Source organism: Maniola jurtina, chromosome 13 (assembly GCF_905333055.1).
Source record: "Maniola jurtina chromosome 13, ilManJurt1.1, whole genome shotgun sequence".
Classification (NCBI taxonomy): Eukaryota; Metazoa; Arthropoda; class Insecta; order Lepidoptera; family Nymphalidae; genus Maniola; species Maniola jurtina.
In genome coordinates this window covers 11,947,524-11,974,271 of record NC_060041.1, presented here as the reverse complement: position 1 = coordinate 11,974,271, position 26,748 = coordinate 11,947,524, and the positions used below count along the sequence as shown (strand labels likewise).

The window sequence follows — 26,748 nt, the reverse complement described above, 5'->3', positions numbered from 1 at the left end:
GCGATTTTGAATAAACGGTCATATTACGAGTCATTGTTATTCGCCAAAAATTGAGATACAATAGTCTTCCTTGCAGGTATCGAATTTAAATCGCAGGTTTTGTTTGCTATCGATTAGCAATTTTAGCTGTCTTTATTTGTCCGAGGCCAGAGCACACTAAGAATATACCACAACGAAGAACGTATCGATTTTACAGCTTTACAGTTACGAGACAACTGGCCGAAGTTTACTACTGTATTACATGTTGGAGTTACATCAACTTGTATAGGGATTGGCGTGCTGCCATAAAATTATTCACCACATTTTTATAGCGAGCCTTCAGTCAAGTATCTTCTTTATATTCGTACTAGAGGATACCCGCGACTTCGTCCACGTGGATTAAAGTTTTTTAGAGATCCCGTGGGAACTGTTTGATTTTCCGGGATAAAATGCCTATTTCAATTACAGGAACGCAAGCTACCTCAGTACCTTTCATACAAATCGGTTAAGCGGATGGGTTTTTAGGAATCCCGTGGGAACTCTTTGATTTTCCGGGATAAAAAGTAGCCTATGTCCGTCCCCGGGATATAAGCTAACCCTGTACCTTTCATCAGAATCGGTTAACCTGTTGGGCCGTGAAACGTAGCAGACAGACAGACACACTTTCGCATTTATAATATTAGTATGGATTTCTCATTGCTGTGGGTCGTTTCCTCCTTTCTCCTCATCCTCCTTATAATGGTACGAATTCTCTTGGGATAATAATGCGATGGGTTCCCAGGTCGTTATCTATTTGAATATTGTCTTCGTGGAGTAAGCTTCTGTACTTGAAAGATACTTATTAAGAACTAGCTGTGCCCGCGACTTCGTTCGCGTGGAATAGTGACTTACGTACTCTGTACGTTAAAAATGTTCGCCGTGATTCTTTAAATTGACATAACTTTTTTATTTATGAACCGATTGACATGAAATAAACACTAAATATTAAGTGAAGCTTACTACAATATATTAGTGACAACCGTATCTAAATCGAATAAGCCGTTTCTGATATTAGCGTGCACAAACACACAGACAAACAGACAAAAAAAAATTAATTACAATTTCGGGTTCGGCATCGATATAATAACAAGCCCTGCTACTTTTTTTTATATATTTCCATTGTACAGACACCACTTTTCTACAATTTTATTATATACTACTATAGATAGATTCTGTGGTATAATATAGGAGCCATCCTGTTAAAAGTATCGCAATAAAAATCGCAAAGCCTACAACGGCGTAGCTACTCGTTTCATTATGCACCCTCATCATGAATCTGGAATGAAGATATTTCTGGAAAAACGGACTCTACGTCAAAGGATTACATAAATTGTTAATCAGTCAAACTGCGAGTGTAAGTACCTACCATGTATATTAATAATTATTCGCTATACTGTGTGTTTAGTATGAATCTCGCCTAGGTTAATAAAATTCGAACGTCGAAACACAATAATGTCAGAGTAAAATGGACTTAAAGATGCTTGATTTAAAGTCAAACCTGACCTACCTACTATTTGTCACGATCACAGTTTAAAGTTTAAATTAACATAATAATATTATGTATGGAGTAAGTAGTTATTTTTAACCCCCGACCCAAAAAGAGGGGTGTTATAAGTTTAACGTGTGTATCTGTGTGTCTGTGTATCTGTGTATCTGTGTATCTGTCTGTGGCATCGTAGCGCCTAAACAAATGAACCGATTTTAATTTAGTTTTTTTTGTTTGAAAGGTGGCTTGATCGAGAGTGTTCTTAGCTATAATCCAAAAAAATTGGTTCAGCCGTTTAAGAGTTATCAGCTCTTTTCTAGTTTTCTTGTAGAAAAGAAGGTTAGACAACCGTTAGGTTCTTAATATTATGTCAATTGACAAATGTCAAGCTGTCAAGATGGACGTTGCCTAAATAGATAATTATTTATTTGAAAATGATGTTTTGGAAAACTCAAATACTTTGGATCGTCGGGGGTGTTATAAATTTTTAATTTACACTTGTTTATGAAATAAATAAATTGAAATTGAAATCAGCCACTACCTCTTATTATTATTTTATTACTTCAACAACACTTACATCTAGCCTTACAGATGTTCCTTGAAACAAATTATCAGCTTGGCAACAATCACATAGAGATATTATTTGAAACACGAGTAGTTTTAATCACGTGGCGATCCGTTACGAACTTGTAATGGATGACCACGTGATCATTCATTTACACACGGTCGTTGGACATTGGTTATTTGCAATTAGTCGCTAGCGAAACTCTATATATATCTCTATAATATATTCAAATGTCTTGGGCTCTTGGTATCACGTAAAAAGCTTACAATTTACAACTTACATATTATGATACTACAACGATAGTTTTATTGTAACTTGTAAGTTTTACTTATTTATAAGTTACAATCAAATTAACGTTGTTAAATAAATAAAATAGTTAAAAGGTTTCGTCAGTCGCAGGGATTTCTTTGCGCTTAGGTATAATGGTTGCGCTGCTTTTCCCCGTGTACTCCCGTTGTCCACGCTAACCGTGTCCCCGTTAACGGGAACAACGGGAATCGGATAAAATTATTAAAAACTTCCTTCAGCCCGCAAAACCATAGGTTGATTGGCACATAAACATCGTCGCCCCTCTTGTACTAAGTACCAAAAAATAGATTGATATACTTAACTCAAAATTAAAAAAAAACCCCGACACAAAAACCTGTATACGAAAACTAGAAAAGAGCTGCTAACTTTCAAACGGCTGAACCAAGCGGCTGAACCGATTTTCTTCGTTTATAGCTAAGAACACTCTCCATCAAGATCAAGCCACTTTTAAACAAAAAAAAACTAAATTAAAATCGGTTCATTCGTTTAGGAGCTACGATGCCACAGACATACACAGATACACACGTCAAACTTATAACACCCCTCTTTTTGGGTCGGGGGTCAAAAATTAATTGATTCACGGTCAGCGTCAGCTACAAGATCTGAGCCCTTTTTTACGTGAAGCTACTTTTTATCGAAAAATTTAAGAGTTCCCACGGGATTTTAAAACCTAAATCTACATAGACGAAGTTGAAGGCTTCAGCTAATACCTAATAAGTCAATATGCGGGCAGAATCGCCGCAACACACTCGACAGCCAATTTCCGCCGGTATAAAATATAAATGCCGTACCCAAATTCAGCTAAATGAATTGGATACCCGAATAAAAGCTAACGAAAAACGACCAAGTGTAATTCCACCGTAAGACTGAATAGCAGTGATATTTCCTAAACCCATTTAGAGAAATAGGTTCACAAATCTACGCAGATAAAGACTTTGGAAACAAGCGTTGGTTTACTGAATGTTGCTCACATACTTCTCCAAATAGTTATTGACTACACTGTGGTATAAGTCATAAGATAAGTAGGTTTTGTTATGTAATCAAACTATTTGTGCATCAACCTGTTGTATTCTTAGTGTTTTGCTATTATATGCTCGGGTTGCCTTTAAAAGTTCACATTAGTAGTTTTTTTGATTTTCAAATTATTTGGACCATTATAAATTACATAATTTTTAAATTAAAACCATTAGTATTGCTTTAGTTTTTTAGCATGAGCATGTTGGTGACGCAGCTCAGAAGTTTTTAACCATCCAAAAATCACCAAACGCGCCTAAAGAAGTTTTCAGTTCAATTATATCGTTTTTACTTTGCAAAGAAAGTTTATTTTTGGGTAATATAAAAAGATAAGGTAGATAAGAAAGAAATCATTATGAAATCAATTATATTATTAAGATATTAAATTCCCTTGATACTCGCACCAGACCCCAGTCGGATCGCATTGGCAGTCCAAAACTTTTTCAATTATCTCCTCTTAGCTTCAGAAACAGGGCTGTGTTACGTTTTTTCTCTTTACCCTCTGTGAGCGATTACGTCAATTTTGAACCATTTATTTACTTTTGTATATTTGCTTTTGTATCAAAAGCTACTATGAAAATTTAAGCTTATACATAAAACGGTTGTTTCCTATTTATTTGTCTATGCATGCATCACTCAGAAACCATGGTGCCGTAGACTTGACTTTTTACTAAGAAGATGTACGTATTCATATATAGTGAAACTAACCAACATACTGCGCTAAATTTTGCACCTAATGACCAAGACAAAGGAACTAGCTTAATATCTAAATATATAAAAGAAAAAGGTGACTGGCTGACTATCAAGGAACATCCCAATCTACTGTACGCATCGGGCTGCTATTGCTAGTGTGACGTTGACATCCGCTAAAAAAGAATTCTTGAAATATCGATCCTTAAGGGGGCAAAATAGGGGTTGAAATTTGTGTAGTCCACGCGGACGAAGTCGCAGGCATAAGCTAATTATAATGATACGGCAAAATCTAGTTTTATTTAAAATCTATTTAATCAGTCCCGAAGTATGTCAAACAATTGTGCTAAATCCAGCCAAGGAGGCACCGTGACATTTCATTTTTTGCGACTTAGGTCCCCATCAGGTTCGCTCGCTTCAGAACATAAATTATGATCAAAATGTAACGCGAGCGAAGCAACGATTAATACAAATAAAGTCGACAAGTGACAACCCTGAAACCGCTACGCGTTTAGTAACCTCCATCGCTTCGAATCAAGTGAAAAGATTTAATGACGAGAAACGAGGATCGAGAAATCTTTTCCGATACACTTTTTCTTTGTTACGAGAAATGTAATAAAAGTTTTTCTGGTTTGATATAATTTTCTTGTCATTATAATAAAGGTTGTGTTGTCATTTGAAAAACCACCTATTCCTTCGTTTGGTGCCGTGAAAAATAAGTTACAATCATATCCCACAACATGTTGCCTGAAGATTTTGGTCGAGAACATGACCACTGAAGAATTTAGGACGAGTACACATCTCGAACGGTTTCCTAGCCATTCAGCGGTTAACCTAGTATGAATAGGTACCTATATAATACAAATTAGGTACAGTACATATGATTTTACAACTACGAGTAGGTACGTATGTACTGTGTAGAGCTTTCAATAAGTCTCAAGTTGCAAGGCACCGAAGTAGGTATAAAGCGTCGTATAACTGACTAATGAATAATAACTAGGAGGGACAAGTGCCCTAGTACTCTTGTTGACACACCCTCTCCCTCTTCACCACCCCTCCCCCCAAGGTCCTCGCCTCGTGAGCACTCTATACAAATATTTGTCGCGACCAGAATTTTAATGCGACCTATTTTATTGCATCTAAAGTTGGGATAGTATACGGCAAAATGTAAGTTCTTATACCATTAGCAAAGTGAACTATAGTGAGAAAACCCACGGGTTGATCCAGAATCGATGATATGTCAAATATAAGCTATGGGTGACGTGAAATTAAAAAACCTGCCAAGTGCCAGTCCGACTCGCGCACCGAGGGTTCCGTACTCGGGTATTTTTTCCGCATTTTGCAAGATAAATCAAAAGTAATTATTCCTAAAAATAAATAAAAATCTATTTTAGAATATACAAGTAAAGCCCTTTAATATGATACCCCACTTGGTATAGTTATCTTACTTTGAAAATTGAAACACATTACATTTTTTTTAATGATGTAACCTCAAATTCCCGGTTTTCAGATTTATTCCTTTACTTGTGCTATAAGACCTACCTACTTGCCCTTCATGATTCGTCAACGGGAAGTACCTATAAGTTCTCTTGACAGACACGACGGATGGACGGACGGACCGACAGACAGACAGACAGACAACAAAATGACCCTATAAGGGTTCCGTTTTTCCTTTTGAGGTACGGAACGCTAATATTAAATAGGCGATTCATAGGCAAATCTAGGAACATTTGACGCATGCCAGTGACGTCGAAGCCTCAACGTTTTGTTATTAGTGCCCTAACTGTCGTGAACTGTGAGCCCTTAGCGATAGCAGTGATAGGCTAAGTGGTTATTGGCTAAGGCATCGCGGGCTATGGTCTAAAATCTAAATCACTCTCATTCTGAAAGAAATCTCGTCCTCAGTAGTGGCAAGTGGGCCAACGATAAATTGAGATGATTATGATGAAAGTATGTTAAATAACAAACGTAGGTTCGATTTGAATTAACCGGTCGTTAGATAGTAAATTCTACTGTGATATCTAGGCACTTAGTCTAGAAAGTTCAGACATTTCACATGTCTATCGGAAGTCAGACCGGCGCGGCGTCGACTGATATCAATCGGATAATGGGTAAAAGCGCTTAGGTAAGCACTTAATAGCTGTGTAACGAAAAACAACACATTCAAACGTGTTTTTCGTTCGACTTTTACATAGACAAAATTACGAAAGAACAGCAGCAGCAGCTCTCAGAAGGAGAAATTTGTTGATTATTTTGTTTGTGTCATTTCCATCTCTTTTAATCACGTGAGTTTTGTATCTTCTATCTTACTCATCACTAAACACGAACTTTATACCTTATACCTATGTAATAATATGAACGTCTAATGTCACGTCGCCATTATCATATCCGTAAAGAAGTTTCACTTAAAAATTATACAAACCGGTCAAGTACGATTCGGACTTGCACACGCAGGGTTCCGTTCGTATGTAATTTTTGTATTTTATTTATTTTCATGGCAGCCATTTAGAAGTTTTTATACATTCTGTGAAAACTTCAACTCTCTACTTATTAAGTTTATTTATTTTATTTTTATTTTTCATGTACCTACTAAAGCTGTAGTTATAAATTAAGTACCTAATGCGTATACATTTCATGAGATGCCTATATGTATACGGTTTGCCATTTTAATATTTTTTTACTTTATGTGAAAAGTTCAACTCTCTATTTATTACGGTTAATGAGATACAGCCTACTAACAGACAGATGGACTTTTAGTAATGGTATCCTATAGGCACCCTACGGGTACGGAACCTTAAAAAGTATGTAAAGTTAACCTTAAAATGTGTTCGAATTTCAAAACTATTACGTGATTCCTCAGTGCTTGTATAACAACATCGCTTGATATTAAATCGTCGAGTCCCGCTCCGAGCTCCAAGGATAGGCGTCTTTAGATCGCTGAGATGGAAGAGGAGAGTTTCCGCACGATTGCGCCACATCACCTGCTATAACATTATGCATATTAAATACGTAAATGTGTCAAGAATCGCGTACTAATGTAGCACGTCAAAACCTGCTATTTTTTCATACAAGTTGATTGCCGTTTGACTCATAACCCCAAAATAGCAAAATACTAAGCGGTGTTTAACACTGGAAGTGGAATTGGTAGTCAAGATAGGATTGTTTAGAGGACGATTGAAAGGACAGGTGTCATATTCAACCTTTAACCAACTTATTAAGATAGACTCCAAGATCTTTAGATCGCTGAGATGGAAGAGGAGAGTTTCCACACGATTGCGCCACATCACCTGCTATAACATTATGCATATTATACATAAATGTCACGAGAATCGCGTACTAATGAGCACGTCTAAAACCTGCGACTTTTCCGTACCTGGTTGATCGCCGTTCGACTCACATTGCCAAAAAAGCAAAATGCCAAAGTAAAATTCGTAGTCGAGATGTAGGCTCTTTAGAGGACGATTCAAACGAGATGTGTCATATTCAACCTTTATTCAATGTAATAAAAACCTCGAAGAATATTGAGTCCCTTGTACCATTAAGGATCATTATTCAAACAAACAAAAATTATAGTAAACCTTATTTCAAACTACGGAATATATATTAATATATAAATATCGCGATATTTATATATTAATATATATTCCGTAGTTTGAAATAGGGTTAGAACTAATCGAAAATAATGTGATTAAGCACCAGGTGTCACATTCGCAATCCAAAGCTATCACACAAGTGTAAATTAAAAATTTATAACACCCCCGAAAAGTGAAGGTTACAGTAACTAGAAAAGAGCTGATAACTTTCAAACGATTGAACCGATTTTCTTGGGTTATAGCAAAGAACAATCTCGACCAAGTCACCTTTTAAAAAAAAAAAACCGATTCATTAGTTTAGGAGCTACGATGCCACAGACAGACACACAGATAAACACGTCAAACTTATAACACCCCTCTTTTTAGGTCGGGGCCCGGAGATTAATAAAGGTTGTATATGACACATGTGGTCTGAATCGTCCTCTAAAGAAGCCCTTATTTTGACTATGAACTCCGGTGTAAGACTTTAAAATACACGCTTCAACTTTAAATAAAATCGGTCTCTTAGAAACCGAGATATAGGTACGACTCAGGTGAATTCAAGGTTAAATTAGCTGGTATTGACACTCCTAGAATCTCTCAGCATACGATAAGAAATCTAATAACTTAATTCTTGGAACCTGTTCAGCATTAATTCCAAACTTAGAATTGTTTACTACGTTTTTAGTTCGGAGAAATTCTTTAATGTTAAAATTTTCGAATATTCTTGGGCTCAAGAATACTAGCAAGAATTTTCCAACTTGGAAGTTAAGTTACAAGACGACAAATGGTACGAAGCCAAAATAATACTATAATGAACAGTGATTATTCCAAGTAACAAGTTAAAAAGTAATAACACAACCACAACAGTAACAACAAAGTGATCCTATAAGGGTTCCGTTTTACCTTTTGAGCTACGGAACCCTAAAAACATGAGTTTCCACGGGATTAAAAACCAATATCTACGTGCTCGAATTGCGGACATCCATCTATCTGGCACAGAGATAGCTTGGGTCCTGGAAACGGAGATAGAGTACTTTTAAAACTGGAAAATCAAAAAGTTCCCACGGAATGTTTGAAAAAAAATATCCACAGGGACAAAGTTGTGGGCAACACCTACAACGATAGATCGAGACTTCCCTTTCTCCTCCAATTAAGCGTAAAGCTTGTGCCAGGAGTGGGTACGACAATAGTGCAACGGGTGGGGTTTGAACTGCCGACCTTTCGGAATTCAGTCCGCTCCGTCCTCAACCGTTGAGCTATCGAGGCTTATATTAATAGTAATTAAGATATTTGGAATCTGCCAACTTAATCCGTTGCGTCACTGTTTAAGTGACTTTGCTAATAAGTAAAGCGAAACTCTTAATTGCTTACTTAATATACTTAACTTTATTTACATTATGAAAATTCTGTGCAAAATTTTGAGTGCCTACTTAATTTTCGAATTTCAACCCGTAGGGAATTAAAGGGAATATTAAAGTTTGCAAAACAAATATACCTTTTGGCTTTCAACGTCTGCATAAAATATATAATAACTTTAGTTAACAAAGAATAAAACACGTACTTCAGATTCACTTTAAATTCAATCCCCAAGGACTTAAAGGACGTCAAGTTAATTAAGCTTATTTACTTATTAAAATTCCGTTCCCCACTTCAGTTATTGAAGCGAAGCTACTTGGATGCTAGAGTGTGGACCTAAATGAAGACAAAAAGGAAGATGAACAAAAATATATAGTCTCTCTACTTATCTCTCTATAGTCTCTAGTACTCTGCTCAGTGAGCTCTTAAGTCTAAACCCCCCATCTCACATACTAAGGTATAATTTTCGGCTTCTTTTTCATGTATAGCCCCCTTAAAACAATTTAATTTATTTTCTAATTGAATATTTGTCTTTGGGTCATCGATCTACACCAAATACCAAAATTTCAGGTTTTTAATTCATTTATTCTACGAGCTAGAGACCTGTGGCACGCAAACAAACAGACGGATAAATAGACAGACAGACAGACAGCAGAGTGTCATTAATAGGACTCCGTTTTTACCCTTTGGGTACGGAATCCTAAAACTACCAGTTGAAGGTGATGCCAGCGACTTTGCCTTTGTGAATTTAGGTTTTTAAGAATCCCGTAACAACTCTTTGATTTTCTGGGATAAAAAGTAGCATTTGTCACTATCCAGGTAAACAAAAACTATAGTACATGAAAAAAATCACAGACAAACTAACAAACCAACAATAACACATTTGATATACTTAATATAGGTTGTGATATCATATGAATGAGCGAAACAGAGTAAATGTACCGACAGCTTCGCTTCGGTCAGGTGTTTCGCGCCACTTTTCAGTTTATTTTTTCAGCTGATAATATATGCCAAAGCTTCACACGAGTAATTAAACTAGAAACCTTCTGCGAAAGAAAATCTAGCTAGGTATATGAACAATAGTTCAGCACATTTTGAAAAAAAGCTCTAAAGAACACTAGCTACCTACTTAACAATGCATTATACCAACATGAGTTTTTTTTAATGATTTGTCTCTACCTATATAGGCCTTAGAAATTTTATTTGTCATCTATGAGCATTAATTTAGTTAGAAAAGACCCCAAAACACATTGGAAGTATGAGCAAAAATTTCAATTTTAATAATAAAATAAAAAAAATTAAAAAATTAAAAAAAAAAAAAAAAATTTAATGTAAAACAGCTGTCAGTAACAATATTACGTCAGCCCACATATAAAAGTGTTATCGGTCCCATGAAACAGCGTTCATGCACTTACTTAATGAAATATCGGCGCTTATCAGCCGTTATCAATCGCTCGATACAGGTATCAAGGCTTTGTTTATAGTTTTTCCTGCTTTTGTTAGAGGAAAACGCTCCAAGAAAATAAAATGATAATATACCTCCTCCTCCTCTTCTCCTTTCAGCAAAGGTTGCCTGGTAGAGATTGCTCCAAGCAATAAGGCCGCCTTTGCACACAATTGTTTTTTTTTTTCTGTTTTCTTCTTACTGTGTTGTTATCCTTATATGTGTTTTGTGTGCAATAAAGAGTTTCTATCTATCTATCTATACCCGTCTGTACTTAGATAGCCCCGATTTTTACCCGACTTCAGGAGGATAGAGTTTTGCAATTTCGTATGTTTGTGTAGTTTGTAGTGTGTGTGGGACACACACCTTCGAGATCATATTATCAGATATAATGGGGAACCGATAGAAAAGCAAGTAATATTTAATTGGATAAAATGCACATACTAATTCCGAAAATTCAAAGGTACTTTGCCTGGGATCGAACCCTCAGACTCGCAAATAGAAGGTAGACGTCTTAACCACTAGGCTATTAGCTGCTTGGTATAAGTATCAAAAGAAATCTAATTTCTCATTTCATAGTCCAATAAATTTCAACCTCATGAGATCCCATCCATTATCCGAATATAAAGTTTGACCAAAATTCAAAAACTTTTCTAATTTATAACAAGTGTTACGCACATTAACGTTATCCCACTTGAAACAGTTTAATGTTTAGCCATTTTGATATGATTTCATAGCTTTCTATTTAGATATAATTTCATAACTTTCGATCAGAAAAGACTATAACTAAGAAGTGTAAAAATTTATATCGCCCCATCAAATAGTTTCCATAATATTCCGTTGTATCGAGTCCATAAGACAAGTGCAAGCAGTAGGTATACATACATAATTAGAATACCGACAGAATGACCGAGAACCACTGAGAAAACAGCTAAAAATCCTCAAACGGTTGATGAATTTATGATTTACAAATTTCTTTTATGATGGTGTACAACAAAACATTTTTTTTTTCATCAAACATAGCTAAGAACTATCGCAATTAAACAGACTTTCGAATAAAAAAGGCTGCATTCAAATCAGTCAATTCGTTTGAGTGCTACGATGCCATAGACAGACACACGTTTAACATATAACACTAATCTGTTTGCGTCGGGAGTTAAAAATGATAAACTGTCTGACTGATATTTCAACGTAAACTGAGTAGACTGAGGACTCCCACTAAGAAAGGACTTTCAGAAATTACACCAGGGCAAAGCCGGAGGAATCCAGCTAGTTTTTGCTATATACCTACTTATCCATTTAAAATATTAGCAACTAGAGGATGTCCGCGACTTCGTCTGCGTAGATTTCGGTTTTCAAAGATCCCATGGGAAATATTTGATTTTCTGGGATAAAAAGTAGTCTATGTCCATCCTCGGGATATAAGCTAACTCTGTACCTAATTTCGTCAAAATCGGTTAAACTGTTGGGCCGTGAAAAGGTAGCAGACAGACAGACAGACAGACACACTTTCGCATTTATAATATTAGTATGGATTTGAGAGTGTTTTCTCTATGAATTTACCTAACCATAATATTCATATAGGAAAAACTCTATTTTAACATGTAGGTAGGTAAAGGTCAAATTAACTTTATACCAACGAAATGACAGGCTTTTCTCCAATTAGATACTTAATATAATTACAAAGCGTCTGTTATTTGAGCCGGCAACGTATATGTGAGTTGCGTAAGTAAATAATAAATAAAGCCTCCAATAGTTAATTGATTCGTCCCAAATACCACTATCGCGCGAGTTTGATCACTTTGAACCCCGCTGAGTTATACGAGGCACCAGCTGTTAAAATCCCAAAATTAATACTCAATAGGTAGTTTACTAAATTATCGACAGAACAAACTGCGTGAGAACTGTACAAATTGACTCATACCAGAGTGAACTAGAGTGAGGTAACTCTCGGTTTCCTGAATGAAAATCCTGAATCGACGATACCTATGTCAAAAATTAGGCTAAAGTGACGTGAAACAAAGACAAGTGTAAGTGTAAATTAAAAATTTATAACACCCCCGACAAGTGAACGTTACAGTAACTAACGTATATGTGAGTTGCGTAAGTAAATAATAAATAAAGCCTCCAATAGTTAATTGATTCGTCCCAAATACCACTATCGCGCGAGTTTGATCACTTTGAACCCCGCTGAGTTATACGAGGCACCAGCTGTTAAAATCCCAAAATTAATACTCAATAGGTAGTTTACTAAATTATCGACAGAACAAACTGCGTGAGAACTATACAAATTGACCCATACCAGAGTGAACTGGAGTGAGGTAACTCTCGGTTTCCTGAATGAAAATCCTGAATCGACGATACCTTTGTCAAAAATTAGGCTAAAGTGACGTGAAAGTGTAAATTAAAAATTTATAACACCCCCGACAAGTGAACGTTACAGTAACTACAGGCTAGAAAAGAGCTGATACCTTTCAAACGGCTGAACCGATTTTCTTGGATTATATGGCTAAGAACACTCTTGATCAACCCACCTTTCAAACAAAAAAACTGAATTAAAATCGGCTTATTAGTTTAGGAGCTTCGATGCCAGAGACAGATACACAGATACGCCGATACACAGATACACACGTCAAAATTATAACACCCCTCTTTTTGGCTCGGGGGTTAAAAATTAGGCTACAGTGACGTGAAACAAAGAAAAATAGGGTCGGTTATCAGTTTATTATTTGATTGTGCACGCATTACAACGAAACAGTATATTTTTTGTTATCTGTAAGTTTTTAGTCTGTAGTCTAACATCTACGTAGACATCTGCGTGTCTAAATCGTTTATATTAAGTAATGAAATAGCTATACCATTTGTTACGGCTTAGGAAATTGTAACGGAAAATACCATAACATCGATTACCCATAAAAACTCCATTGCCACAATAATTAATAGGTCACAGGGGAACTTGTCGAAGGGTCTATAATACGAGAGATAATTTATGGAAAAGTTACTTTCGTACGCTATTCCGTGTAGGTATATTATGTAACTTTAAGTACTAACATGGCGAATCAACCCACCTAGCTGACATTCGCGAGCTTGCGACATAAAAAAAGACTGCTAAACTGTGAGGAACTCTTGCCGATCCTCGTGGCATATAAATAAACTAGCTGACGCCCGCGACTTCGTCCGCGTGGATTTAGGTTTTTTGAAATCCCGTAGGAACTCTTTGGTTTTCCGGGATAAAAAGTAGCCTATGTGCTAATCCAGGATTATCTATATCCATTCCGAATTTCAGCCAAATCCGTCCAGTAGTTTTTGCGTGAAGGAGTAACAAACATACACACACACACACACACACACACACACACACACACACACACACACACACACACACACACACACACACATACAAACTTTCGCCTTTATAATATTAGTGTGACAGAACGTAAAGTAACGCTACAACAGAATGCGTATGTCTGGCGTGCACTGGTGCACTTCAACCACCCGTGGTGCCGGATCCTTTGCCAGCTACAATATGAGATTATATTCATCATCATAAGATCGTACCCATTATAAACCCATCGCCCGGTTCACTGCCGACCATGGATCTTCTCTCAGAATGCAAGGGGTTTATCAAGTCCATTGCGCGACGATGATCGTAATCATCTCACCGATACTCTCTCACTATTGGCTCAAATGCGCAATTGCAGAAAGAATACCATAAATTCAGCCAATCACAACAATTTACTAACCATTTCATAATCACAACTTTCGTGTTAAGACTTAGGCCATACAAACACATCAACAATTCACTCATGCGTCGATTTATTTTCACATATTTGGATTGATTTTGTCCAGCAAATTCATCTGTTGTGGTAGAGTTTCAATCTGTGGAACAATCGCGTTAGTCTTAGTTATTGAGGCTACAAAACTCATTATGCAAAGTGAAGTTATACCTATAACTATTCAATTACTATGAACTTTAATCAATAAATCGATAAACCATCAAAACAGTGCTATAGTTAATTGAGCATTCGTGGGTTCTACGAAATGTCTACGAAACATCTACGAAAGGTAATTCATAAAGCCTTGGCAGCTTTTATTCTCAACTTCTAGTTAGAAATATTCCGGTTGCAGGGTATTTACGAATGCTCTACCGAGTTCTACGGGAAGTAATTTATGGAAAACTGGCCTTTGTTCTTGACTTCACCATTGAAATTACAAACATTTATATTATTCAAGGAATTTTCTAAGAATCTACGGAGGTTTGACAAAGGTAAATTACGAAATCTTGTTTTGAATCAGACCCCCTACATTAAAATTTCAAACTTTTGCTTTGCAGTGGCTCTACGAAGACGCTACGGAGCTCTACGAAGAGTTATTCAAGAGAAACTCGCTCAGTGTCTACGGAGTAATTTGTTCTCAATTGCCTCGGAGAAAATAATTATTACGAGCAATATGGGTTTAATAAAAACTGTCACACCCCAGATTAGCTCTCTTCGATCTTAAACTGCATCATCACTTGGGTAACATCGCAGTCAAGGGTTAACTTGTCATCATCATCATCATTATCATGAGCAACCCATTGCTAGCTCCCTATGGAGCACGGGTCTCTCTTAGAATGAGAAGGGTTAATGTCTTCCATGCTGGCCAAGTGCGGATTGGCAGACCAAGAAAATTATGGAGAACTCTAAGGGATGCAAAAAACGCACATATTTCCGAAAAATTAGAGGTGCGTACACGACATCAAACTTCCAACCTTCTGGACAATAGGCCAAGTTCTTACCACCAGACTATTACAGGCTAGCTTGTATCTGAATAAAAAAGTCTTTATAGAGTTATTTGGAAAAAAACTAGCTCTTTCTACTCTCAGACATCTTGTCATAGGTCTACAAACTTTTGCAAACTATTGAATTATTATACCCGAAGCAAGGCCAAGTCGCCAGTTAAAATTTCAATAACAAGTTTCCTAACAAAGCCGTTGAAAAGTTTGAAAAACAGAGCTGAAACCGACAGGCAAAATTTCAACCTTTCAATTCATTTAAAAAATCCGCACGTCGCGTCGGTGGGAGAATTTGAGTGCTAAGCAAATTAGTCGAACTCCAAGTAGAATGCAAATATTGTTTTCGAGTTAGAGATTGACCGGGATATATCATTTCGTGATTTTGTTCTACATAACCCAGAATAACCAAAAATAACTTCTTGGCACTTCAATGTGTCAAGAATTCTGGTCATGTGCATGTCGCCGACATACCTATGCAAGTTGGAGTAGAATGGTTCTCAAATAAAAACCGGCAATCTTGGCAAACGGAGCGTAAGGCATCGGTCAAGGATATCCGGAGAAGTACTGCAGGAAGCGATTAGATTCAAAAAGCCGACGATGGACGTCGGTTCCATTTAAAAGAGGTCTATTGTGAAAGGCCTCAGCCCTAATGCTACCCACACTGACAGATTGTATGTGGGCAGACCGGTGTTCCGGTAGTAGGTAGTTATAGGTTATTAAATCAGTTCGCTTTGGAGTGTTCTGAGTGTGCTATGAGCTAGACGAGTTTGAGTGAAGGGAGATTTTAGAGAATCTCTCTAACATTATACAAAAAACATAGCACAATATTAATTTAGAAATGAAAACCATCAGCTGATGAGTAGCGGTATTAACTTTGTAACACTTTGTTTATGAGTAAAAAGGTGTGTCGGGAATGAGTTATGAAAGAGTAATGATATTCATACATTATGTAATTACTAAGCGCGCTAGTCAGTCAGTTGGTTACACCGGTCGCACGCAAGCCTATCTATTCACACAACACCTGTGTAAATAGATAAGCTTGAAGTGATATTTGAAATTCATAATTTCTAAATTGCCTCTGTTCTAGTGTTGTGGGAGGCTTTGGCCATGACTACCACCCTACCATACCAGCAAAGCTGTGTAAAGAGAAAAATCCAAAAAACCGTAAATATTTGTGGTTAGGTACATAAGTAATAAAAGCTATTAACTACTACTACTGCAACTGCAATTTCGCCCGCGCGGATTTAGGTTTTTCGAAATCCCGTGGGAACTCTTTGATTTTCCGGGATAAAAAGTAGCCTATGTGCTAATCCAGGTTATTATCTATCTCCATTCCCAGCCAAATCCGTCCAGTAGTTTTTGCGTGAAGGAGTAACAAACATACACACACACACACAAACATACAAACTTTCGCCTTTATAATATTAGTGTGATAAGTTTTTACTAGTAAAAACCAGTTTCAAGCAAAGGCATTTATTCAGTTACAACAATTTTTTACTGTAACAATAAATTACAAGTATGTAAATAAATAAATCCTGTCATAACTTTAGCTTAATACTTAGTTATAGCCAAAATATTATGACAACTAAGTTTGTTACGTATGAAAGGACTTTGTCAATTCAATATAATATTTATCACCCATGTGACTAAGTTATTTAGGTACACCACAATTTACCTGACACGACCTTCGGTCCGGACATTCATATTATATTCAAATCTATTCCCTTGAGGAAAAGCTCGAGTCAAAAGACCTTTTGGCCAGCGTACTTGAGGCTCAACCTCACCCTAGTCCATACCAACTTTTAGAATTATTATGTGGAGTTAGTATTTTAGATCATCATGTATCATCTAGAATTTTTGACGATTTTGATTCTAGATCATCATAGAAATCTTTTATCATCTACCTGATGCCCACGACTTCATCCAGGAATTAAGAATTATAGAATTAAGGTTTTTTTAAATCCCGTGGGAAGTTTTCAATTATCTAGGCAAAAAGTAGCCTAAAAAAATAGCCCTGCAATACAAGAAATCTCTATATAATAATAATAATATTAATCAATATCAATTTGAAATATTAATCATGATGATAATAATAATAATAAGCCTTTATTTCCCAATAAGATACAATTTTTCTTTACATAGTTCTTAATTTAGTACTTAATTCTATTTCATTCGATATGCTTGACTCAATTAAATCAACTTTCACATAGGTACATGATGCTATTATGTAGTGAGGATGTGAGGAAAAAAAGAAATCTCTATCTATATACCAAACGTCAAAATCAAGGCACAAATTATAATGTGAAACTCCAATAGAAATTTCCATATTAATTCTTTATTTTAATTTATTTTTAAACCGTAAGAAAGACAAAAGCATGCGGGTCGCCCAACGATAACATAAAACCTATGTTATCGTTGTAAAGAGGCCACCAGCTTTTCAACAGTGTGCAAATAATTGAAAGCCGCTGGCCTAACAACGGTGTGGCAGGCACAGATATGTAGGCAGGCAACCAGATGGCTTGAATCGGGTGGTTTGGGCTTTGTTGTACCTATATTTAGTACTAGCTGATGCCCGCAGCTTCGCCCGCGTGGATTGGTCAAATCCCCTGCAGCATCAGAATTGAGGAGTTGGACTCCAAATTTTTTATGAAACAATGTCGCAAAGTTCCTCTATCCATTAAAAAAGAAATGACGCAAATCGGTTCAGAAATCTCGGAGATTTCGGTGTACATAGGTAGAAAAACACAACTCCCTTTTTGAAAGTCGGTTAAAAAAGTAGCCTATGTTACTCCCTGGTCAATTCTCTACTTGTCTGTGAAATTCCCGTCAAAATCGGTTCAGCCGTTCCCAAGATTAGCCTTTTCAAACAGACAGACAGACAGACAGACAGACAGACAGACAAAAATTTTAAAAACGTGTGATTCGGTTATAGTATCGTTCAAATAACCATATGACCTTAATATGCGGTAGTTATTTCGAAATTACAGACAGACACTCCAATTTTATTTATTAGTATAGATAGTTATCTAATATAACTGTCTAATATACCTAAAATAACCCGATAATGTGTCGTATCACTAAGTAAATACAGTCAAAATAAGTCTTGATAAACCACTGTAATGTTTTCAAATCCTTATTAGGTATGCGATTTTAGCGTAGGGTTTTAGATTCTAAAACTTTAAAGTTTTTTCACGCACAGTTTATTACTGAAAAACTTATACTAAATCAAATGAATGCTAAACTAACGATTTACATTAAAACTAGCTCACCCCCGCGACTACGTTCGCGTGGATATAGGTTTTAAAAATCTGTAGGAACTCTTTAACTTTTCGGGATAAAAAGTAGCCTATGTGTTAATTCAGAGTATAATCTATCTCCAGTCTAAATTTCAGCCAAATCCGTCCAGTTGTTTTTGCGTAACAAACATACACACATACACACAAACTATCGCCTTAATATAATATTAATATGAGAAGTGTGATACATAGCTTTTATTTTAAAAAAAATATTAAAAACTCTTGCAACAATTCCGTGAGCTTTATTATTTTTCCTTACATACTTTGTTAGTAGGTATAATGTATTTTTATTGCTGAAAATAAATTGCATACTAAAGGCACACTTTGAATTAATAAAAACAAGACTTAAAGCACCTTCAACTACTGTAACAAAACAAACAACCCACGATGTATTGTTACTAATAGATAAGTTAAAAAAAACATACCTTTTTCCCCTCTAACCGCCAAAAGTACACCAGACACAAACACTAAAAAAAAAAACTGGAAAAAACACAACACTTACACAGGAAAATTACATGCACAAAACACTTTTAGTACACGAAAACTTGTTTATACAAATTCGTATAGTTACATAGGATTCCGTAGCACGCCGCGTAGACCGAGCGCTACAACGAACGATAGGCAACTGCTTACTGCAGGCTTCGCAGGATACGCCGGGAAATTAACTAAATTGAATTGAATTGATATGATATTATCAATCCAATTCAATTCATTTTCACTAAAATATGCTTACAATTTATAAACTCCTTAGTTCATGTACAAAAGAGTGCTTATAAACCCTCGTACTAAGGTAACTTATGTTACGAGTGTCGTCACCTTCCTCCGAACCATTTTTAACCCCCGACCCAAAAAGAGCGGTGTTATAAGTTTGACGTGTATATCTGTGTATCTGTCTGCTCATCGTATCATCATCATCGCTCTGTATCATCGTAGCTCCTAAACTAATGAACCGATTTTAATATAGTTTTTTAAAGGTGGCTCGATCGAGAGTGTTCTTAGCTATAATCCAAGAAAATCGGTTCAACCGTTCGACTTCAGCCACTTCCCGCCAGTCGCTTTATATCGTCGGTCCATCGTGCTGGAGGGCGTCCTACACTACGCTAGCTTAAACGCGGTCTCCACTCAAGGACTTTCCGGCTCCAACGGCCAACGCCTCTACGACAGGCATGGCCTGCCCACTGCCACTTCAGCTTGCTAATAGTTTGGGCTATGTCAGTGACCTTGGTTCTCCTGCGATTCTCTTCATTTTGGATCTCATCCCTCAGGAAAACTCCTAACATAGCCCTCTCCATAGCTCGCTGAGCAACTTTGAATTTGTGAAGAAGGCCATTTGACAGTGTCCACGTTTCAACACCATAGGTGAGGACGGGAAGGACATACTGGTTGAAGACTTTTATTTTCAGGCAACATAAATTCCTTTTATATAATATATTTTATTAGATAGTAAAGATGCGAAATCTATAATGAAGAGCTGATGTAGAAATACGATGACAGCGGGGTCACGAACTCACGAACCACAGCAATAAGAATCCAGCAGAGAGAATACAGAATTAACAGGGCTCTCTCCGTCACTTACTCCATACAATCGTAGTTCCAATTTCATTTGAATATTAAGCAACCAAAGTCCATGAAATTTTGCAGACATATTCTAGAAACTAATATCTGTGCCTGCGGTGTTTTTGATTTTGCTAAAAATAAGTATGTACCTACTTTCAAAATTACAGGGGTCAAAGATTTGTATGTGAATTTTTAAGACCGCGTAACTTTGAAACCGAATATTTTAACAGAAAACCACAGGCATAGATATTAGTTTCTAGAATACGTCTGCAAAATTTCATGGACTTTGGTTGCTTAGTATTCAAATGAAATTGGAACTACGTTTGTATGGAGCGAGTGACGGAGAGACCCCTCTTAACACTAAATTATTTTAAAGCACGAAATTGAATAGTTTTATCCCGAAAATGTACAATTATAATCCCGTTGAGATGAACTCTATCATTCACTATTGTTTTAGGACCTGTGTCGACATAACCAGGGGCCATACGAGAATAAGACGATATTGTTTCTGTGAATAAGACGCTGTTTTATTAACCTTAGCAATTTAACTGTATAAATTAAAGGCAAACTTTGACTGTACCCATTTAACCAATTAGTATTTTCTTAAGTTTAAATAGTAATTGAGTCTAATAAAATCGGAGTGTCCAATTCATTACTTAGTAATCACTGTACCAATTTGGGTAAAATTAAATTAGGATCAATTTGAGAGTTTTAACTTTATACCTACGATTTACAAGCTATGAGCTCTATGCACTAGGTACGCACCATATGGTACTTTCTAACAAAAAACCGGCCAAGTTCGAGTCAGACTCGCGCACTGAGGGTTCCGTACTCGGGTATTTTTCCAACATTTTGCACGATAAATCAAAAACTATTATACATAAAATTAAGTAAAAATCTGTTTTTGAATGTGCAGGTAAAGCCCTTTCATACGATACCCCACTTGGTATAGTTATCTTACTTTGAAAATTGAAACACGTTTTAATTTTTTTTTAATGATGGAACCACAAATTCGCGGTTTTCAGATTTATTCCTGTATTTGTGCTTTAAGACCTACCTACCTGCCAAATTTCATGATTCTAGGTCAACGGAAAGTACCCAATAGGTTTCTTGAGAGACACGACGGACAGACAGACAACGAAGTGATCCTATAAGGGTCCCGTTTTTCCTTTTGAGGTACGAAATCCTAAAAACGTATTCAAATGTAGGTATGAAGTTGTCAAAATTTGTACGAGTTATGATACTGGCCATCACTAGCCATGCTATAAACTAGTTGATGCCCGCGATTTCGTTATACTTATATACTACTATAATTTAAATTACTGTAGGTAAGTATACATGGTAGGTATTTTGTTTCCTATATTATCAACATATACCTATCAATGAATACATTATAGATAGTGAAGGACCCTAATCCAAAAAGTTTATATTACAAAATTCCCTTTTGTTTCAGTCCCCTCGACCCGTCATATCGAAAGTCCTTATTTCGCAACTTTTCCTGACCTTTTATGATTACGTCTACTGACATTAATATTTCGTTTCCATATCGTAATACTCAAGTTTAGAAACATAAAATATCAGCGATCCTCGCCAAAGTTTTCATATTTCTTCCACGCAAATACCGCGTGAACTGTATAAAATTTTCAAAGTGTTAATAAAAATTGAATTTGCTAGAACATTCTCACCTTTTATACCCCATTAGGTAACTAGTTTCAAAGTACGAACAGATAATCTAGTAAGGGGAAGAATTCGACCCGCGCCAAACTAAATTACTTGTCAAAGTAACTTTGTAAGGAACATTGCGCTAAGATAGCGTCGCTCTTTATAATTTTTCACCTTTACTTCGAAAGCTGCTATGCTTACAGCTGCTATGAAGTGGACTATATATTATTAGGTCTGTTTTTATTTAACCCCCTACCCTAAAAGAGGGGTGTTATAAGTTTGACGTGTGTTACCTATCTGTATATCTGTCTGTGGCATCGCAGCTTCTAAACTAATGAACCGATTTCAATTTAGTTTTTTTTGTTTGAAAGGTGGCTTGAACGAGAGTGTTCTTAACTATAATCCAAGGAAATCGGTTCAGCCGTTTGAAAGTTATCAGCTCTTTTCTAGTTCTGTAACCTTTACTTGTCGGGAGTGTTATAAATTCTTAATTTACTTACACTTGTAAACAATTTAAGTTAGAGCCGTGAAAGACGTCTGCCTGCTACTCCGGAGGATGGGGAATCGATTCCAGGCACGCACCTTTTAACATTTCGGAGTGATATATGCATTTTAATCAATTAATTATCACTTACTTTAAACGATGAAGGAAAACATCGTGAAAGAAAACCTACATGACGGAGTTATTAAAAATATTCTCAAAGATGTGTGAAATCTACCAATCCGCACTTGACCAGCATGGCGGAGTATGGCCTAAACACTTTTCATTTTGAGACACGTGCTCAGTAGTGGGCCGGCGATGGGTTGATCATGATGATGATGATCAATTCAAGCTACAGTTTGGTAAACGAATACCGAAGGCAAAAACTAGTAGAATCAAGATCACAGAAAGGTATAAACAAAGACCCACTAGGTACCATAATAACAATACAATAAGGTGGTCTTATCGCTCCTCGTTCAAACCTCGTACAGCCAGACAACTTTAGGGTTGAAGGTGCAGTATTTTGCTGGGTGTTTATTATTATTAGCTTGAATCCTAATTCAGCGGGATTTGTGAGAGTTTGTATCTCGACTGTATTTTCAGAAGTTGGAACAACTTCGTTTAGCCGGACTAAAGCCTTATCCTATGTAAACTTACCAACGTAGTCCGCCTGCAAAATTTTGTTTGGAGCGTCTGTTTGCTACTTAAAGTTTAACTAACAAAACTAAAAGAGGTCTTTCATACAAATAAAACTAGGTACCTAGGTATTTCGAATATAACTTTGCGTGCATTACTTTTAGAAAATGTAAAGTGCTCCGAACAGATAGGTAGGTACTCATTTGAAAATCTCTAATTTTCCATACTTAGGTACAAATCCGCATGGATTTAGGTTTTAAAAAATCCGTGGGAACTCTTAGGAGGAATTCTTCTGAACAAAAACTTAGGAACTGAGAACCTGAAAATATTTAAAACTTAAATGAATATTTAAATCTCAATACTCAAGAGCGAGAGTTTTGCATTGAACACGCTCTTGAATATTGAGAGATCATTTTTTATGTTTTTTTTTTTCAGACACTTTATATGTTAAATGTCCTCAAGTAGGTAATGAAAGATATTTCAGCATTCGACCTTCACGCCCGAGATTAAGAAGAAAATGGTAAATTTTCGGGGAAATTTTCTCGGACAAAATCGTGGACATCAGCTAAATTTATTCAATTCAAACGCTCCAACAAAAGGACACTAAGAAAAAAGGGTCAAGTAATCGAATACAATAGTGCTTGAGTCGACGCGACGGCCAACTTGAAGATTGAAATCGTCTTTCAGATGTTCAGATCGAAAACTTTTATTGCCACTCCAAAATGTGAAGGAAAGCGTCCATTACACCCTATCCGCGGAAAGAAGCTTTCTGTTACGTAATCATAATCAAATGATAGAGGAAAAAACATATATAATATCTCTATGGGAAAAAATCTTAGGGGGCGTAGACCATTCTTAGTCATCAACCATCACATGTTTTCAAAAAACATTCGAAATTCAATTCGCAATGTTTTTAAAAACATTCGAAATTCAATTTGAAAATGAGGCACCCACAAATCACAAACGAAAAAATGTTTTCTAATTGAATTTCGATAATTTTTTAAACACTTTCGAATTTAACTTCGAATGTTTTTTGAAAACATTTTCGAATAGAATTTCGAATGTTTTTTGAATAATGCATCCTATTTGCACATCTATGATTTCATTTTAGTCATAGCCTATGGTGAAATTAGTATGTATTTAAATAATTAATTCGATTAAGTAAAAGAAATAGGTAACAACCTTATGTTAATCCGGTTAGGGACAGTTAAGGAAATATTTTTTTAAGTATAACTTAAAAGACATAACTTTAATAACCACGTTTATTGTACCTAACTATAAATTATATAACAAATAATAAATTAACAACTATTTTACTTAAACTAATAAATATACCTACAATAATTATCTCTAATAGGTAGATATCCTTAAAATATCCTATATTTACTCCAAGTTAACCTACTTGCATCATAGACTGCATCATCACTTACCACTAGATGAGATCGCAGTCAAAGGCTAACGTGTATCAGAATAAAAGTAATAATAAATTAATTCAACATTTGTCAAACACTGGTGACCAACTCGAACCAACAATGCAGGAGACTTTCATTGGGCTAACTTTCAAGTCCCACCAATCAGCAAATGCTCTGTCAATTTATTTAATCTCGACAAACATCTCGTATAGGACGAATTAAAATTCCTACATTTAGTACCAGGATAGTAGAATAGTCCATCTCTTCACTGTCTGGGATCAACGTTGTATCACAATTATTTGGCAAACTTTCTGCCAAATCTTGATCCTTGTAACTTATTTTGGTTATCTCTAGTGGAGACTTGATTTGGCCCAAGGTTTTCTCACTAGACCTTTCATTTGATAAACTATAATAAACACTCGTACTAGTATCTTCATTTTCGGAATCATCAAAAGTTAATCTTCTAGCAATCATACTTTTTCTTGGCATCCGAGGTCTTTTAGGTGTATACAGCGGTGATAAAACTTTGGTCAAAGTGTCACTGGTAGAATCTTTGGACAAACATTCGATGCTTTTGCATTCAACATTATTTGGAGAATCTTGGAACAAACATTTGTCACCCATGTTTGGGTTGACCTTTGCAGAATTTTGAGGCAAACACTTGTTATACATGTTTGGTTCAATGTGTGCTTCTTTGGACAAACATTCGTCATTGTTCTGGTCATCGTCATCAAAAAGCAGTCTTTTTGCGTTCAACCTTGTCCTTTGAACACGACGCCTTTTTAACGTTTTGGTGGCTGAAGAGAAACTTAGTTCAGAGTTTTCCACTTTGGATTTTTCACCAACTTCGTTATTATCTTCTACTTCAAAGGGTGATTTCTTCGCTTCTAGGTTTAGATTTCGACTAAGACTCCTAGCTGTCCCGGGCAATTTGTTGATGGAAGAATACATAGCTAACGTGGAAAACTGTTGTGATTCAGTTTTCGGTGTTTCTATAGGTGTAGACGCGTATATACGGGTACCTATAAACAATGGAACTAATATTAGTCATACTAATTAATCTATTCCGTTTTTTCCGATGCGGGAGTCAAATACCTTGGGACCCCAACGTCGCGATAAGTATTGCGATGTGTGACTTAAGTAGGTAGGCTAGTTTAATAATAATTATATATATGTACGTTATAAAATGAAGTAGACACTATACGCATTATTAAAGTGCGGATTTAGATCATGCAATGCCATAATTTAGGTTTTTTTAATTCAAGATTTGTTCTCGTGGTACAATAGTTCATCATTACCAACCCATCACTGGCTCACTACTGAGCACGGATCTCCTTGGAACAGTATTTCAATTAAATAGATTTAAAAAATATTAACTCACCGTGCTTTTTCACGGAACTTTCAGTCTGGTTTTCATGAGTGAATTTTGCGATCTTAGCTTTCGGTGCACAACTACCTAGAAACAAAAACATTTAGGTATCTAAGTATATATGTAAAAGGAAAAACGACTGATCTATCGATTAATCACATATAATAATACAAAAATAATATCACAGATCAAACTACTGGCCCGATCGGGCTGAAATGTGGCATGCAGATAATTATTTATTATGATGTAGGCATCCGCTAAGAAAGGGTTTTGAAAGTTGTTAGGTTTTGTCTTAGGCTTTATCTATAACCTAGACGTTTAAGAAAGGTATATTCACCAAGGTCAACGAGTATACCTACACGAAAATCCCATAGGAACTTTATACCAAATTACACCATAATCGGTTAATCGGATGGTCCGTGAAAAGGTAACAGACAGACAGACATATTACTGTCGCAATTATATCATTATATTAGTATGAATAGTAAGTATCCTTACCTCTTTCAATCCTGCGCTTCTTAGAAGTGGTCTTATACTCTTCAATTCGATCCCCTAACATATCACAGATGCTCGACAGATTAAAATCCATATTAACTCCTTCAAAGTTAAACTTAACAAGAACAATCGACCGCGAATTACAATTCAATACTGATATTGAAACAATAATGCTTTTATATTTATGCCAATTTTTAACAGAAGGGGTAAGATAATTTATTAATTGGATCTCATTAAGAGAATTAGATTTATTAATTTGGTACTAACGTACCTATAGTTATTTTTATTTTTGCATAGGTACTTAATTGTTGCGATTTATTAATTACTTCGATATAATTACTTGGTAATTAGGAAATGACTACTTGGACGTGTAATTTATTATGTACAAAACAAGTGATGAGGTCCTTCTAAAGTAATGTAAACAACATGCAATAGGTAAGTATGACTTGTCGATAGAAAAAGCCAAAGTGCCTATTTCTCTAAAATAATAGGTCTAAATATTATATAGCTAAATCACTGAGCTCTCCTAATACAAGTACGCTGGACTTGCTATTGCCGATCTGTTTTGAAGAAACTTGATTTATGGCATTTTGGCGTTAGTCATCACCC

General features: G+C 36.0%; 2 protein-coding genes across 4 annotated transcripts in view; both read right to left on the bottom strand.

Moving 5' to 3' along the window:
* Positions 1 to 19,137, bottom strand: part of LOC123871265 (synaptotagmin-7) — a 425,136-nt gene extending 405,999 nt beyond the window's left edge. For all 3 annotated transcript variants that reach the window (XM_045914960.1, XM_045914962.1, XM_045914961.1), the window contains exon 1: positions 18,953 to 19,137. The gene's annotated coding sequence lies outside the window, so the exon portion shown is untranslated. The remainder of the gene's footprint in view (positions 1 to 18,952) is intronic.
* Positions 19,138 to 24,386: 5,249 nt separating this feature from the next.
* Positions 24,387 to 26,715, bottom strand: LOC123870768. Its single transcript, XM_045914177.1, has 3 exons — positions 26,143 to 26,715; positions 25,657 to 25,731; positions 24,387 to 25,297 (listed from the first exon to the last, which is right to left on the bottom strand). The coding sequence occupies exons 1-3, from the start codon at positions 26,231 to 26,233 to the stop codon at positions 24,462 to 24,464; spliced, it is 1,002 nt and encodes a 333-aa protein (XP_045770133.1). The 5' UTR covers positions 26,234 to 26,715; the 3' UTR covers positions 24,387 to 24,461.
* Between the last annotated feature and the right edge of the window lie 33 nt (positions 26,716 to 26,748).